The sequence below is a fragment of the Amborella trichopoda genome, chromosome 10, assembly GCF_054954075.1.
Source record: "Amborella trichopoda isolate Santa Cruz 75 chromosome 10, AtrichopodaSantaCruz75HAP2 v2.0, whole genome shotgun sequence".
NCBI classification, from domain to species: Eukaryota; Viridiplantae; Streptophyta; class Magnoliopsida; order Amborellales; family Amborellaceae; genus Amborella; species Amborella trichopoda.
The window spans coordinates 43517501-43535072 of record NC_142345.1 but is presented as its reverse complement, the minus strand read 5'-3'; the positions used below and the strand labels follow the sequence as shown (position 1 = coordinate 43535072).

At 39.4% G+C, this 17572-nt stretch overlaps 2 protein-coding genes and 1 pseudogene across 3 annotated transcripts; 1 reads left to right on the top strand and 2 right to left on the bottom strand.

The window, feature by feature from the left end:
• Window positions 1-2313: 2313 nt before the first annotated feature.
• On the bottom strand, window positions 2314-3868 carry LOC110008417 (chlorophyll a-b binding protein CP24 10A, chloroplastic-like; annotated as a pseudogene). Its single transcript, XR_016042250.1, has 2 exons — window positions 3509-3868; window positions 2314-3045 (listed from the first exon to the last, which is right to left on the bottom strand). The product of XR_016042250.1 is annotated as a chlorophyll a-b binding protein CP24 10A, chloroplastic-like (transcript).
• Window positions 3869-4883: 1015 nt separating this feature from the next.
• On the bottom strand, window positions 4884-10017 carry EMB2770 (pre-mRNA splicing factor-like protein). The gene is made up of 2 exons (XM_006857628.4): window positions 9597-10017; window positions 4884-8251 (listed from the first exon to the last, which is right to left on the bottom strand). Exon 2 carries the CDS (start codon window positions 8157-8159, stop codon window positions 5061-5063), a length of 3099 nt encoding a protein of 1032 aa, XP_006857690.1. The 5' UTR covers window positions 8160-8251; window positions 9597-10017; the 3' UTR covers window positions 4884-5060.
• A 3079-nt stretch (window positions 10018-13096) lies between these two features.
• Window positions 13097-15968, top strand: LOC18447532 (disease resistance protein RPM1). The gene is given in 6 exon segments (XM_088849181.1): window positions 13097-13349; window positions 13352-13533; window positions 13535-13864; window positions 13867-14507; window positions 14509-14719; window positions 14722-15968. Coding segments are annotated over 6 exon segments (2595 nt in total). The 5' UTR covers window positions 13097-13240; the 3' UTR covers window positions 15844-15968.
• The last annotated feature ends 1604 nt before the right edge of the window (window positions 15969-17572 follow it).

Below are 17572 nucleotides of genomic sequence, written 5' to 3'. Positions count from 1 at the left end.
ATATCGGTCCAATGTCACTAAAATCAGACTACATTTAAAAGAAAGAAGAAAATTGGGTCAATCCGATATCTCTAACATATGACCAACATTTTTTTTCCCCACATGTTTGTTGCGCCAATCCGATATTATAGCTACCAAACTGGCCCTAAATATGGGTCGGTCTAATATTTGAGGCATCGGATTGCCCAAAAAATAATAAAATTAAATTTAAAAGTAAAAAACCGGTCTCATGTTTGAAACATCAGACCAAAAAGATAAACCATAGCTTAAGAGTGCAAAAAAAAAAAAAAAAATTTACTCAAATTTTCCCCTTTCTTTTTCCAGTTTTATGGTAGCTAAAATCAAAATGATCAATTTGCAAATTTTCTGACACCAAATATATTTTCTTGCGAGATTAATGTACGACTTTTTTATTTATTTATTAACTTAATTAATGTACGATTTCTTAGAAAGGGATTTACAGAGGGAGAAAATATTTGGTAAACCGCAAGAGAATAGTGGACTCTACTTATAACTTTTTCCTTATACATAATGGAGACTTATTGGAGGGTAAAACTTAACCAAAATTACTAATCATTATAATAATGGACATTTAAAGACTCCATAATTTGTAAAGATAGCTACCTACCAACGTAATTTGGCTTTTCTCCAATTTGCAGGTCAGTCTGGTCAAGTTGCAAGATAGCAATTTGATGGCTTTTAATGAATTAGACATTAAATTAACGGAAAGCGTTCTATACTTTTCCTACCATATGTAAGTTATATACTCCCCTTTTATCCAATCGTTTAATTTTAGATCAAGTGAGCTACTGCCAGTTTGATCGAGATCTGATGCATCAGAGTATTTTATTTTTAATTTTTTTGTATGAATCATATGAATATGAAATTTAATATGTGTCATCATCTCAGTGGGGCACATGTATAAAAGAAAATTACTTGTCTACTTCAATTGTTGGAGACATGGTGATGATAAGCTCCAACCTAACCAACTAAAAGCATACATGAAAGTGTACAAGGGATTGGTAAGAAGCTATGGGCCCTTCCCTATCTTTTCCAACCACAAGGAAGGTTGGCAAGGCAACTTACAGGATCCAGTGGGCAAGGCAGCTTACTGGATCCAGTTGCCTAAGAGATTGAAGATACATCCTGTGTTCCATGCAAGCAATTGTCAACCATACCATAAGGACCAAGAGGATGAAGCGAGTTTGAGGGGACCTCCTAATACGGTAACCTTTTTATCAAAAGACATCGTGTTTGTCTTGGTGGACCGCAAAAGTAGCAATAGAGGTGTTGTCATGCACAAAGATTTTTAATAAAATAAAATGATCAAAATACCCCTAAATCTTTCTATCTCACACTCCGTCTCTCTCTCCATCATATCTCACTTAAATGCCACCTCCCAAACTTTATGGGAAGGCCAATTTTGAATTGCCATGTATTACACTTGAATCCAATTCAAAAGCTAAGGTGAAAGGTATTCGATACTATTGCACTGTTCTCGTCTAAGACAAAGGATTATACGCTCTACGAAGATATGTCCTAGGTTCGGGCATTAGATTTCATTTTATATATATAGGTTCAAGTTACCAGTCCACACTATTGTTCAAGGTTAGGAATTGAGAACTCACTGTTTTTCATGGAAAATTCTTGTTCTGCTTTCCTAACCTTCAGCCAAGAAGGATACCTAATGTAATCTGAACTAAATTACCAAAAAGCTCCTACATTTTCTAGGTTTCAAAGAGCAGAGGCAATCAGGACATTTAAGAAAAAAAAGAAGAGGAAAATGTAGATAAAATGAACCTTATATATTAAGAATTGTGTATAATGAGACCATTTACGTTTTCATACAAAAAGGTCACAATTACTTACTAACCCTTTGATGTGAAGTCTGATGGCTTGGATGTGCTACAGAGTTTGAGATTTTTTTTTAAAGTTTGAGCATGGTAAATGAAACAAATACAACTATATAATTTCACATCTAGTTGTTAATTTTGACCACCATGTACTTGACATAACAAGTCTCTTTGTATAATTATCCTATAAAATAGCATCGCCCATGTTAATTGATTGGTTTAAGCCGTGAATGATTATTTATTTGAGGTGATGTGATCGCCTTTATTGACATTTTTCTTCAGAGCCAAAGCTCTCAACTAGAATTCTAGTGAGAAGAGCAAGTTTGCCTTGGTATACACCTAATTTTAATACTTTTAAGCTTGGAATTGAAAATTAAATAAGTTGCTTAAAAGGTTTTAAACTCTTGTACATAGACTCATAACACATAAGTATGTAGAAAGAGAGAAGACACTGGCCTCCTAATAAGAAAAGGTGAACCACTACTTTGTTACATGATAATATTCACAGAGAATCACACAAGAAAAAAATGCAATGCTGTCCGCAAGATGGCTGGCTCACCAAACACAAACACATAAAACACTGTGAAATACAAAGGAGGAAGGATTGTGAATGGAGATGAAGATTAGTGGTAATGTTTAGAGATTACAATCCGAGGGCTCCGAGAGGGGTTTTGCCTTGTCTGGCCTCAAAGTAGAAGATGAGCATTGCGAGCATGGCGTTGCGGGCATGCTTTATCTCGGCCAACTTCAGCCTCTCGAGCTTCTCTGTGTCTGGGATCTACTGTCCATCCTGGATGGTTCTAGCAAGACAGAGGGTTGAAGAACTTGTCCCCGGGGTACCCCTGCTCACCAGTGGCATTGACAAAGTTCTCGGCAGTCTTCGACCATGGTGTCGCCCACTCCACCGACTGTGACTTGGGGTTGAAGAAGTCGACCCACCTCTTGCTCTCCCACCCATCCTATCAGCAGCAGCTGCGTCCCAAGCAAGGACCCAAACGACAAGGGGGCAATGGCACCAGGGTCGGCACCAGCTTTGAACAATGGGATGTCGTTCCATGCCTGGCCCACAAAGATCCCGACCACCGCTGCCATAGCTCAGCGCCCATGGATGAGCTCTGCCTCTCTGTACCATTTTAGGAATGCAGGGTCTTTGCCCAACCCCAGGGGATCAAACCCATAGTCACCTGGAAGTCTGTCGGAAGAAATTTAGGGATTAATTTCCCAGATAATAATACTCTCAGCTATTGTGTGTGTTGGGGTGCTCCTTGTAATTCATGTGGATAAGGACATCAAATGATAATATACGGACTAAAAAGGTGTCCTCTTCCTATAACAAGTACTTCCTTTGTTGTTATTTATATAGAAATATGTAATTATCAACAAATATTTTTTCTTTTATAGAAATCATCAACAAATACTTAATTCAAACTTGAAAGTTGTCGATGATGTACACATAAATAGTTGTTCTCATGGATTATTAGCCTTCTTCGGAAACATAACCTCTAATCTCTAAATGTGAATGATTTATTTCTTTTGAAATTAAAAACAGTTTTCATCGTCTTAATTGCAATCACATGCATCAAATATCTGTGTTGCTGATTGTTACAATTGAGAGAGAAGAAAAGGAAAAGGTCGGTGGTGAGTGGTGTACTCACGAGCCATCGAGCCATTAGGGGTCGATGAAGTTGCTACCTCCTTTGACAGCAGGGATCCAAGATTTCTTAGCAGCACCAGCCGCCGCGACCACCACCTGCCGACTAGAAGAGCCTCCCCAGAGCAGCAAGCCGCCTGGCTGCCTGAGCCATTGCGCTCTTCACGTGCTGCCTCCACTTAGGAATGGGGTCGCCGTGGGTATAGCTGCAGTGGCTGCCATCGTCTTTCAAAATTTTACCTCAAACACTCACTCCCAACCACCAGCTCCGCTACAGAGCAGGGTCTGCGCTTCTTCTCCTCTCCTGCAAACTTTACTCCTACTACCACTACTACTAATGTTATGTGTGTTAATAACTTCTGGCTTTATCTGTGGCCACGGGAGTAGGGGGGAGGGGCCCCATGAAATCCCCAAAGATAGATTTCCCACCAATGGGGTGAAGCCAATGTCATTGTGCTGACAAGTGGAACTAACCATCACCTCATATCCTTGGAGCCCGCATTCCACAAAAATCAATTAAGAAGGAAACCAGAGCTTAAGTAGGATGACTAGATTAATGCACAAAGACATTCAAGACACATACAATGTATTAAAAAGAGACATTCAAATAAGAGAGCAATATAAATATATCAAGAAAGAAAACAAGACTTGGAGAAAATCAGAACACCAGATAGTTTATATTAGATCAAAAACAAAGGTCAAACCACGAGAGAAGATAGTATGGACCATGACAACGCATTGAGAGAAATACAACCCTTATGACCCATAGATGAGCATCCATTCAGATTTGAAGCTCTAAAGGATACTGATCATTATTCAATTCAAGAAGAAACCAGAGGTACCTAAAAACAAAATATGAGCAACTTAATACAATGAGCAGCAGCGTGTAGATCATTCAAACTAGGGTGTACAAGATAGCATAATCAATAGAAAGAAAGTTCAACCAGATCTTCAACAGTACGAATTAAGAAAAAGCAACAAACCAGCTTTCTTCTTTATCAACAACAATGCAACCAACAACTTAGAACATCTAAAGGGTGGAAAACAAGAAGAAACAAGGGCATAAATAGAAGGACTAGATTGATGTACAAGTGACTCAAAATGCCAGCAATGTATTTGAAAAAATAATTAAATAAAAATACTCATACTAGAGTCTAGAGAAACAACAGCACTTAAAAAAGGAGCAATAACGCATGAAAAAACAAGAACAGCAGATATTCTTCACTAAACAATAAATAAAGATCCATTCAAGAGATATTTGCACACATGTACCACGTGATGAACAACATAGACGTATGCATGAGATCGGCAATGCAACAAAGAAATGAAACTTAACCAAATAGGTTCTTGCAAGAACAGTTTCATCTGTAGCAGTCATATGACCATGGAAAAACAATCTATTTCATCTACATTCCAAACCCCACCTCAGCATCACTAAACACTCTTCTGCACTAGTCATAGTAAGTAAAATTGTTTTAAAAAAAAGGATACCATAAGCTACAAAAGAAGAAAATGTAGAAAGCATGGAAGAACAAATGTCCCACACCAACACTATCTTAATATTTACATTCAGGGACCACAAATCCTTCGTCTTTCCCCAAGGCAACTACCACCTTTTTTAGGATAGCCTCGATTGGCTGATGAGAATTCTCAATGGCCTTAGAAACCTGCGTCCATCTCGGTCCATGCCTCGGCTCAGCAGAGACGCATCGATCGAGGACATCTTTCTGGCTATCCTCAGTCCCATGCTGAAGCTCAAACTTGTAGTATAGGGCCCAAGAATCCCCAATATCAGGGTCATGTGTGACTGCCCTGTTAAACCAAGTCCGGGCCTTGTCAATTGATCTTTTCTGCCAGAACAGAATGGCCACCTCTGCAGTCACGTATGGATCCTGAGTTAATCGCGTCACAGCTTCTGAACTCCGAGATTTGCGCTGGGGTCGAGGAGCCAGCTCTATGGAAGCTGCCCACAAGATCCCACTCGTGGGGCACTCCTGCAATGCCTTTGCCAAAAGGACGTCAGCTTCCTTCTTCTTCCCATGCCTGGCTTCTGCTCTAATGGCGGCCAACCAAAGATGTTGGTTTTGAGGGATCCTCTTCCTAGCAGTTGTAAGGACTGCCCTTGCTTTACTGAGCCCATTCATACGCTCCTCCACATTAGCAACAGAGAGCCACAGGGGAACAGAAGTCGGGTTTGGGCAGTGCTTCAAACCCGATTCATACACTTGCTTGGCTTTCTCCAGGTTACCAATGCGTTCCTCCAGCTGCCCAAGCATGAGCCACAATTTGAAGAAGGATGGGAAGAGTTTTAACCCCTCCTCTAACAACCTCCTCTCCTCAGAAACATTCCCCAACTCTCTCTCAACGATCGCTGACTTCATCCAGACCCTCTCGGTTCCTCCCCTCTCTCGCGCCTTGGCAAGAAGCATCCTCGCTCTCTCAGGCTCATGATTCTCGAATTCAAGCTTGAAGGCGGCAAGCCAGATCTCCTCCGAGTTAGGAATTGCAGCATATGCCTCTTGCAGGATCGCTCGGGCAGCAGGCACATCACCCGCCAGCCATTTCTCCTTTGCACCCATCAACCAAAGCACCTCGGCCTGTGGTCTATACGTGACAGCCTTCCTCAGCAAGGCATCGAGGGACTCTCTGGTCCCATGACTCTTCTCGAGCTGTGCAGCCTTGAGCCATATGCTTTTCTTTGTCAAGAACACAGTAAGCGCATGGCCGTAGATTGCTCTGGCAGTCTCAATAGAGCCCCTCTTCTTGCATTCCTCAGCATCGGCAACCCAAGTTCTCTTGCGATCTTCTTCCTCCACGCCGATACCGATAGTGTTCTTAATTATAGCCTGGCAAGTTGCTACTGAACCGGCACGCTCCGCTGCCTCTGCCTCCTTCATCCAAGCCTCCCTGTCAATGACCACTCCTTCTCTTTGCAAAGATCTGATGGCCCTTTCAATGATCTTCCCCACCATGGCAGTATTCCCATTCGCCTCCTCAAGCTTCGCGGCCGTTATCCAAATGGTTGGCTCTTTAGAGAGTTTCTCCCTCGCCTTGTTGAGAACCTTCTTTGCTTGGTCATAGGTCTCAAGCCTCGCAAGTGCAAGCCACAGCTCAACATGAAGAGGACAACACTCAACGGCTCTCTGAAGCAACAGTCGCGCATCCTCCTCGTTAGCAAGTTCCACCACTGCCTTCCACAACCTCACAGAATCGGGAATGTGCTCGAGCCCCTTTCTCAACACCCTACTCTTGTTCGCGTCGTCATGCTCCAATTTTGCTGCCTGCATCCACAGCTTCACCGAGTTGGAAATCGACTTGACACCCCTCGCGATCACGGCCTTGGCTTCATCAGGACTCGCCAGCCTACATGCCTCGAGCCACACATCTTCATTCTTGGGACACTCCTCGCACCCCTTCTGAATCAGATGTCTCGCTGCCTGGATCTTGCCAGCGACCTCCTCCAACCTTGCGGCTGCAATCCATCCAGGGGGGTGCTTGGGATTAGTCTGCGTCACAGATTTCAGCAACAACCTCGCCTTCTTGATGTCTGAAATCTCAGCATCACTGGTGATCTTCATGCTCTTGAGGTCGGTCAGGTACCCCTTGGGATCCACCACCGTCAAACCCGACACTGAATCAGATAGCCTATCCAACTTCAATGACAAAACGGTGCCCCTTCCTTCACCCACCGCTGTGAGGTCAGTCACAGGGGTCTGTGCCCATGGGGTCTCTGTCCCACCGGCCGCCATGCTCTTGGGTTCGAGGGCGGTGACGTGCTCTTTCTCTTGACGAGCCTTCTCAAGCAGAGTGTCAGGAACTGGCACGAAGCTCTCAAACCTCTTCTTCTTGTTCCTCAGAGAGTAGTCCCCAATCTCTGGTATGCTGTCCCAATCCTGCGCCGACATAGTATGTAGCTTCCTCTTCAAATCAGCAAATTGCTCAGTGATTTTGGGGTTGGAAGCCCTGTACTTCTCAATCTCCTGCTTCAACCTCGCCTCCCTCCGGTCCTTCCGCCTCGAATCCATGCGCTTGTCGATGCTCTCCCATACCGCATCCGCCTCCTTGTCATCCTCATCATACTCCGCTGATGCAAAAAGGCCAACATCATTCCCCTCGAACTCGTCAAACTTCTGGTTCTCGTCGTAGCCCTTCTCATCAGCCTCGTCATCTTCTTCATCCTCAGGGCCACCTGCACCCCTCCCTCGACCACGGCCAATGCCCCCTGGCGGCCCAATGGCAGCCCCACCGATGGTGGTGGCCGCGCGGTCCGGAAGGTCAGGGGCAGCTCTTGCAGGGCCAATATCAGACCGGGTGGTGAAGCCAGTGGCACCTCGACCGAGACCAGCCACGTAATTCGGTGGAGGTTTCGTGTTAAGGAATTCGAGCCGGGGCTTGGGGACAACTGGAGCTTGCATTCCCCCCATAAGAGGAAGATGAAGCATGAGGGTGGAATCACAAAGAATACCCATTTCCGAAAGCTTCTTCTCCCCTGGACATTGATGGAGGAGCATCGATGTGGAGAAGAGAAAGCGCTGTAGGGAGGCAGGGATTCCCACTCTGGCTTCCACCACGAGTTTTAGGGTTCTGAGGTCAGTGGAATGAGGGGGGCAGTCCAAGGCCAAAGTCCTATTGTCAAAAAGTCTTACAAAAACCATGTTTTCTGTTCAATGTCAAATAGCTTTAGGGTTTCTTCGATAGAATGGAGAGAGTGCTGAAAGAAATCACAGGAGGAGAAAGAAAGCCCCACCTAAAACAAAGAATGCAAAAAAAATTAACACTACTCCAATTACAGATAGAACCCTAAATCCAATTGTTGTGTGTTTTTTTGTTTTCATTTTATTTTTCCTATAGAAGGTTAACGTTTATACAATAGTGATGGCGATCCACAAGTCTAATTTACGTATTTGCAGAGAGAGAAATAGGGATAAAAAGCTAACTGAAAATGCAAACAACTAATTAAGAAATAAATGTCTAATTTGTGTATTTGCAGAGAGAGAAATAGGGATAAAAAGCTAACTGAAGATGCAAGCAACTAATTAAGAAATAAATAAAAGAAGTTTCAGAATCCAAACCTTAATTTTACCCATATTGCGCAAATACATTTGTTATCGTGATTTGGTCTTTCCTTAGAATTTACAAGAAATAATTAAAAAATTAAATCCATAAAAATTAACCAAAAAATTCATAGTGAAGGTACAAGATGAGGAAATAATTAAATCCATAAAAATTTAAACCTAAATCCGCAATTTTTGCCACTGGTGTACCTGATTTTGGACTTCACAATCAAATTAACCAAAATCAGTAACCCAAGAAAACAAAAAATATCATATAAAATAGAAACATAGCTTTCACAACTTCTTATGCTTCACGGGAGTCGCACTCACCCATTTCTACAGTGATCGAACAAGAAGAAAAACAAATCAGTAGAAAGAAAAATTATGGAAAATGAGAATTTCCCAAGAAATAAAGGAGTTTGAGAAAAAAAAGAAAAATCAATAGATTCAACTAACCATTGTTGATATCTGTAGGGTAAAAATGCTTTTTTTCCATTAATATCAGTTTGGATCATAGTTAGCAAATCAGGCCAAAAAATCGTATCTTTTTTTACCTATAATCTTTCTTTCTTTTTTTTTTCTTCCTGTTTTGTGTATTGCAGCCATTGCTACTTTCATGCTTTTGAAATAAAATATTATTTCAAAAGAAACCTACAATAGAAATTTTTATCCCCACCGTGTTCTTCAAAGCCACTGTTGCAGATTGAAGGTATGAATTTTTTTTTTCTCTTTTTTTTTAAACTTCAACAAATAGATGCAGATTTCAGTTGTTATAATGGAAAATCATTGTGTAAATGAAATACTGTTTATAGCAAATCATTGTGTAAAGAAAATCATATACATGCAGACTTCGGTGATTATTTGTGTGATAATTGTTTTTATGAAAATACCGTTTATGGCACAAATTAGAGCTCAAAACATAGTCTTTTACTGATGAATGAGAAGCAGAGAGTGTGACTACAGGACTAAGTAAGCAATATTTTGTTTTTTATTATGTGATAACAAAGATAAACAATATAGTGTAAACTGTAAACTTACCGGAGCAAGCAATTGTACATATAGGATTAGTTCCCCAAACCTAATCCTTCAGCTCTGCTTGCTGTTTCCCCAAGAAAATAAAAAACCCTCTTCCTTTTCTCTCTCTCTCAAAATCAGTTAGGGCGTCTTCACAAATCAGTATAGTTAGGACTTTCTCTCAAACAACATCCCAAATCAGAGAAAATCACAGAGAAAAACCCTCTTCAAACTATCCCAAATCAGCATCCCATCTTCCTTTTCTCTCTCTAAAAATCAGTGAGGGCCTCTTCCAGGGTGTGTGAAGCCGATGACCTCTTCTTCTTTTTTCTTCCCTCTCTATAAACCCTAATACCTATGAGCCAGCCCTAATTTCTTCTCTTCCTTCTTCTCTCTCCAAACCGTAGACACAGAGAGATGTGAAACCCAAAATTTCTACGAGCCTGTTTTCAAGTTTCAACTAAATAAACTTATAAAACTTTAACCATAGATAGGGAGTGACCATGGTAGAAAAAAAATCGTGTATTTTTTTAGCCTGCTGAGTAGCAATGATGTTAGGTTGGTGTGATGTTTAAGTATGAGCAATGATATCATGTAATCGTTGTATAAGAATATGATGCAACGAGGCTAAAAATTTATTTTATGACTGTTTGATCTAAATTTTGAAATATATATTTTTTTTTATTCAATTTAACGGTCACAAAAAAAATAAATAAATTTGAAAATATAATTAAAAAAATATTTTTTTAATCCAATTAATATAGACCGTTCATTTTGATAAGATGCTTAGATGTAAGTCTTAAAAAGATTATTTCATTTTCAATTGTTTTGGACAGTTTTATTATCATTGAACAATGTTAAAAAAAAAAAAAAGATTAAGATTTTGAGTCTATAAATGTTAAGATCTTGAAATTCACAAAATGAATGGTCTAGATTTGTTTTTGGAGATGACTCATTTTGACCTTTTCTAGGATTCAAATTGAACTTTTTTTTTTGGGGAGATTGATTATTGAGATGAAGAGAGTATATGTGCAAAATTTGGGGTCATACAAATATCACAAATATGGTTTTATATAAATGTCGTTGCATTATACTATGATACAACCGTTGTATTGGATCACTAAGTACTTAATAAATAAATTTATATAGTATATTTGTCACCATACTATAATGAATAAATTTATATCGTATATTGGTCACCATACTATAATGAATAAATTTATATAGTATATTTGTCACCATACTATAGTTAAAAATATTTAATAAATAAATTTATTTGTTTTTGGTACATGATAAGTAGTTGTGTGTTTTTTAAAGTATTTAATGGGTAGATTTATGTAGTACATTTTTTTTTTGTATGTACTAGTTAATTATGTATTTAATATTTGACGATTGGATGACAGTCTCGAATCATCTAAATTAATTGACTTAATTATATTAGTCTAGTAACGTTTTTATTGATGAATTAGTTATTAATGGTTTTGACACAATTTTTATTATTTAAAATTTCAAAATTTCTAATATTATAAATTTATCCAATTTTTTTACTCCAATTTTTTTAACGTAATCTGATATATTAACGGTATCTTTATATGAAGTATTATTCGTATTTTTTACTCGATTTTTTCATCTGACTATTAAAAATAAAAACAAATTATTTCCAAGTTTATGATGAACCGATTTATTGATAGTCCCTGCTAACTATAGTTTGGATTGGGTTTATGAGAAACCCTAAAACCGTAGAGAGTAATCTGAAGACAAACTCTCATGGGTTTAAGTACACTCGGGGAGAAAATAATGTAGAAAATTAGTGAAGAGAGGGAGGCGCACCTCTACTAAGAAATCCATGCGGCTTCCCAATGTCAACAGGCAAAAGATATATTGGTAGATACAAAGTTTTGGTGAAGTATTCATTTTGATGTTCACACCCATTCTGGATGTCAAGGGTTTTAAGATTCATTTTGATGTTCACACCCATTCTGGATGTCAAGGGTTTTAAGAGATGTAAATCATAAAATAATATATATAAATATATATATATATATATATATATATATATAATATAACTCCATAATTTTTAACTCACCTTACTTGGACAAACACTCCAGAAAAAAGATTCAATAATAAGAACATTTGAAATGTTTAATTTTAATAATTTATAAAAAATTAAAATTTTCAGAAAAAATATATTCCAGGCTATCTAAACAGTGAATTTGCATTTTTCTAATCTCTACCATATAATATGCAAACAACATACATACATATTCTAGTAAATGTCAACTCCAATAAATACCAACTCCAATACGATATACTTTTCCCCATGATTGAGGAAGCTAAACGGGCCCTTGAGTAGTAGGAATCAAACTTGAGATGCAGTGATCCTAAATGTTAGTTGCAACCTATTATTCAAAACAACAGATCGGGTCTTGGCCCCATCCAATTAATCCAACCGATTCCGACTAGATCCGCTGATTGGTGCCCCGATTGTTTTTGAAACATGCAATTTTGGTAAAAAAATCTAAAAAAAAAACCCAAAAATTGAAAAAAAATGTTTAAAATTTATATGTATTGTTTTTTATATTATCACGTAAAAAAGGAAAAATATAAAAAATATTATAAGCATAATTGGGTTTCTGATAAAATAATTAGGCACCTGAAGCAATACTAAGACCGACAGGTGCTTGAGAGAGTGCACATTCAAATAGTATCAAGAAATGTGGTTTCGATACTGAAAATCTTTGTGATAGCCTTAAAATATATTTTCATCTTTAATTGTTAAATTTGGAGCTTCGAATATGGTGTAGATATATGAAAATCTTGAAAAAAGAAAAATTAGGGGAATTTTGTGGGGAAGACAAGCTGCGGCCCTTATCTTTTTATTCAAGCATATTTGAAGTTAGCTTTTTTGAAGGTATTAGTGGGATGATATTATTGGTGAGAATGGAAACCAACAATGTGATAACTAAAGCATAGGTTCCTATCACAACAACTTTAATCCATTTCCCTTGAACATCTTGAAAATTGATGGTTCAAAAATATACTATTTTCAAAACTTGAAATATATTTATTTTTTCATGTCTATGCATATTGACGTTGAGATGATCAATTTGAGGATATTTAACCATCAAAACCACCTCTTCTTATGAAAATTTTGAGGTGGGCTAAAAAATTTGATTAAAATTATTTTTAAATAAAAAACAAAACCTAAAAAAAGAGATTTATTATTGGCCCTTGGACGAACAATTCGCAATGTGATTTTACATCTCACATAATGGATTTTTTTGTGACTTTCAGGGACAATAATGGTTTCTGGACAATGGATTAGAGAGAAAAAGTCAATTGGTCGTGTAATTTATGACATTTACAGGTGGTGGGAAAAAAAGTCAACACCAGAGAGTGAAAGATGTAGATGCTTGAGAGAGAGAGGAAGATGGATTGAGAAAAAGACCAGCAGATGCTTGAGAGAGAGATGCCAGACGATGTTCTAAACTTGCCCCTTAGTGTTTAGCACTGAGTACCATCATTCTAGAGAGAGAGATGGTAGATGCTTGAGAGAGAGAGAGGGAGATCGATTGAGAGAGAGACCAGCAGATGCTTGAGAGAGAGATGGCAGATGCTGTCCTAAACTTGCTCCTTAGTGTTTAGCAGTACCACCATTCTAGAGAGAGATGGCAGATGCAGTAGTGACCTTCCTGCTCGAGAAACTCTTCGACCTCTTGTCTGAAGAAGCACAGCTCTTCTCGCGCAAAGAATTAGAATGGCTCCGGAAAGAGTTGGACGCCATGCAATCCTATCTAAAGGATGCTCTGAAAGAAGAAGAGAGAATGATGAGGTTGCAAAGACTTGGGTAGTTCAAGTAAGAGAAGCAGCATATGAAGCAGAAGAAATCCTCGACAAATTCACGATCCAAGTGGAAACTCTCCAATTGAAGAGAGAGAGGAAGAATCGCCAGCTTAAAGGTTTCCTCCCCCTTCCTCCCTCCTCAGTTTTGCAGCATCAAAGAATTGATTGAGCAGTGTAGACTTAGGCGCCAAGTGGGTGGAGAGATCAGAAGGATCAAAAGCCTGATCGTCGATATCTCCAAACGAAAGTCAACGTACAAGCTCGAAAACCCAATAAGAGAAGCATCAATCTCAACTGATAAATGGCAAGAGGTTCGAATTGTTTCTTCATACTTAGAGGAAGCTGATATAGTGGGTTTCGATAAAGATGTCGAAAAATTAAGCAAATTCTTGTTGGATGAGGAGCTGGAGCTTAAAGTGTTTGGTATGGGTGGTGCAGGGAAAACCACTCTGGTGATCGTTATGCTTGGGTTACAGTTTCCCAAACTTATGGAATCATGGAGGTTTTCAAATCCATTTTGAGAGAATTCAGGAAAGATGTTTTGGATTCAATGAGTGATGGGCAAATCATAGAGAGGCTTAAGGACTATTGTAGAGAGAGAAAGTATTTGGCGGTTTTGGATGATGTATGGGATCCATTGGTGTGGGAGAACATGAGAGTCACCCTAATTGAAGGTGGACGCCAGAGTAGGACTATAATCACTACCCGTAACGCGAAGTTAATTTCAGTGAAGAAGGCGATTCATGAAATTGAGCCTTTGAGAGAGAAAGATGCTCAAGAGCTCTTTCACAAGAAGGCTTTTAACAGTAACGGAGGAAGCTGCCCAGAAGAGTTACAGGCCTTGGCTGAGAAGCTCTTGGAGAAATACGAAGGCTTGCCACTAGCTATTGTGGTTATGGGAGGCCTCATGTCGAGGCAAGCAAGAACCCCGCAAGCATGGAAAAGAATTCTAGATGATTACAATTGGGAGTCAAATGAAGGGGATGATAGACTCTCAAGAGTGCTTTCTTTGAGCTATGAGGACTTACCCTCTCGCCTCAAGTCGTGCTTCTTGTGCTGCTGTTTTTTCCCTGAAGATTACGAGATTTGGACAGAGACATTGGATTGCAGAAGGATTTGTTGAAGAAAAGCAAGGAAAAACAATGGAGGATGTGGCTAAAGATTATCTAACAGAGCTTTTAGATAGAAACATGCTTCAAATTGCTCAAGTAGAGAAGCTCAATTGGACAGTGGAGAGGTGTCGGGTCCATGATTGTATGCGCGAGCTTGGGCTCTTCATATCCAAGGAGGAGAAATTCAATGAAATCTAAGTGCAAGCGGGGCCATACTTAAAGAGAAGCCCTGTCGCCTCTCTCTCGTTGATAGTACCTTTCATCATGTACCCAACCATAGCCTGGATAGGGTTCGTTCGTTCATGCAGTTTGAAATCAGCTGGTTAGCTCCTCCTTTCATGGACCATATATTCCCTCAGCTCACGTTGTTGCGTGTGCTGCATATAGAAAGCTATTCTTCAATCATGGGTTTGTCCGAAATTGGAAATTTGGTAAGTTTGAGGTATTTGCACTTAGATTGTCTGATCGGGGAGCTTCCAGTGACCTTTCAAAACCTCCAAAATCTTCGGACTCTAGTTCTAATGGGGACACAAGTAGTTAACCTACCAAAATGGATCTCAAGATTAGTAAATTTGAGGCATCTTTTTTCCACGAACAATGTACATTCTGATGAACCTTTGGCAATTGGGTGTCTAAGGAACCTGCAAACCTTGGCAAGTATAGTGGCAAAAGATGGTCTAGTTAGACAGGTAAGGAAGTTGACTGAGCTCCGCTGTTTACATATGGCTGGAGTGAGAAAAGAAGATGGGGAGGAGTTAGCAGCCTCCATTGGGAGTCTGCGCAACCTCCTCTATCTGGATTTGGTGACCATCAATGAGGATAGTCTCAAATTAGAGATATTTCCATCTTCTCTTGAACAGCTACGGATAGACGAGCAGTTAGAGAAGCTACCAAGTTCATTTATATCTCTTGGAAGCCTCACCAAGTTGTGGTTATGCAACACTAAGTTAAGTGAGGACCCATTCATGCCCCTGCAAGCTCTGCCAAATCTTGCCGTCCTTATTTTGTGGACAGCCTACACAGGGAAGAGACTAGGAGGTTGCAGGGCAAGAGGCTTTCCCAATCTAAATAGTCTTGTTCTTTATGCAATGGAGGGGTTAGAAGAATGGGGTGAAGTGGAGGAGAGAGCCATGCCTGGCCTTCTTTTTCTAAGGATTCGGTTGGGTACAAAATTGAGAATGTTGCCACAAGGCTTTGAGCGCCTCAAAGGCTTAGAGTTCTCCCACATGCCGATGAAGTTTGTAGAGAGGTTGCACCAAGATGTTGGCGAAGATCATTATAAGGTCCGATATATCCCTAACATTGAATTTTTATAAGGTAAAAGATATATGTACACTGTATTCTAGTGGACTGTGCAAAACTATAGTCCTTTAGGGTCATAACCGTCTGATGAAATGATGCATAGTAGTGGAGAGAGACTAAGACCCACCATAGTGGTCATTCTTGCTCTAGTGGGTCCCACCCCCTCGCCATTGTAGTTTGCCATATCACCGGACTGTCATGGCCCGAGGGTCTTTGGGTTTGAGTAGCCCATTAGACCATATTATACTTTCCCCTTCTTACAGTTGATACCCGTTCCACATATGGTTCAAGATTGGAGCATCATCCTCTCAACAATTTCTTTCATTTTTGTTGTCTATACTCTATAACATGTAAGATCCTACTTTGAACCGGCAAATGATAAGTGGTTTCATTAAGCATTTAAGATTGTTGGTTTACGTGGTTCACCCTTTGTGGGTGGGAAACTCCGACATGATTTGGAATATCGAAAGGTTAGTATTGATAATGAGATAGAAATGATTTGGGTAGCAATTTTGGAGATCCCAATCCATTTCTACCTTTGGATAGAGAAGATTCTAAGTGAATCCCATTGAAATTGATTATGATAAGGGATCTAAGTGTCTTCCAATTTTCAAGGTAGGAAAACTGAGAGGGAGGGACCTTTAGTACATAAGAAAGGAGAGAAAGAGGTGGTGCTCTACTCCCTAGACACCCGTGCACTTCTCTCTCCTAGGCCCCCATGTGGCTCCCTGCTCCTTCTTTTTTCCTCTCTCTTCAAAAAGTGAGAATAGGCAAGGAACTCTCGGACCATCTCCATCAAAGCTCGCGAAGGATATGTACCATTTACACAAGTTATGGTTCCAGTAATCAAGAGACTGGTTAAGGTTAACAACATCTTTTTGAAAAGAAGTACCTGTGAGCGTGAGGGGAAGAAAATCCACATAAAAGGTGGTCAGGCTTTGAGAGGTATGGAATATCTATCAGATCTATGTATGCTTTTGAGATTAATTTTGTGTTTCTGCTGCGTATTGACTCGCCAAGCGAGCCAACAAAGACAATGAATAAAATGATAGGTATGTAGAATATTCATTTTAATATTTGAGTGAATGGTTTTGATCTATATGTTGTTGAAACTATAGCACGCATCATGTTGTCTTGAATCACAGTCAATGGCTTGAAGTGAGAGAGTTTGTTTGGTTATTTAAATTTTTCTTTATTTTCTTCGTTCAACTGCACTTTCTGTTATATTAGCAGGCTCTCTAATGAACTTGTTCAATTTCCTCCATAATTCACGAGACAAATTTTGAGAGTAACAACCTTTGCTTGCAAGACATTACGATTCCTACTGAAAAGGGCTAATTGCACTCTGCGAATTATTTTGTTGTTAAATGTGTCAATTGTACAGTCCTTACAGATTTCTATCTCAAATTCAATTGACATTTCTTTTGGTAAGAAATGGTAACTTCCCTCCATTAAAAGCAAAATCAATTAAGACTGCAATGAGGATGCACGATTCTTCAGTTAATTGACTTATTTACTCTCAATGTTCTGATATTCCTCAAATTAGTATGAGAAATATCAATGCGTAAGCTTTCATGAGCCATTTCTAGAAAACCAAATTAAAAAGCAGAAATAACTCCGCTATTTTGAGCACTACTGCAGCTCATGTGCCTACAATTGGTAACCAAAGAGAAACGCACTCACTATGTACATGTGGACAGCCAAGGGAACTTAAGCTCCATAATACACTCTACATAAACAGGC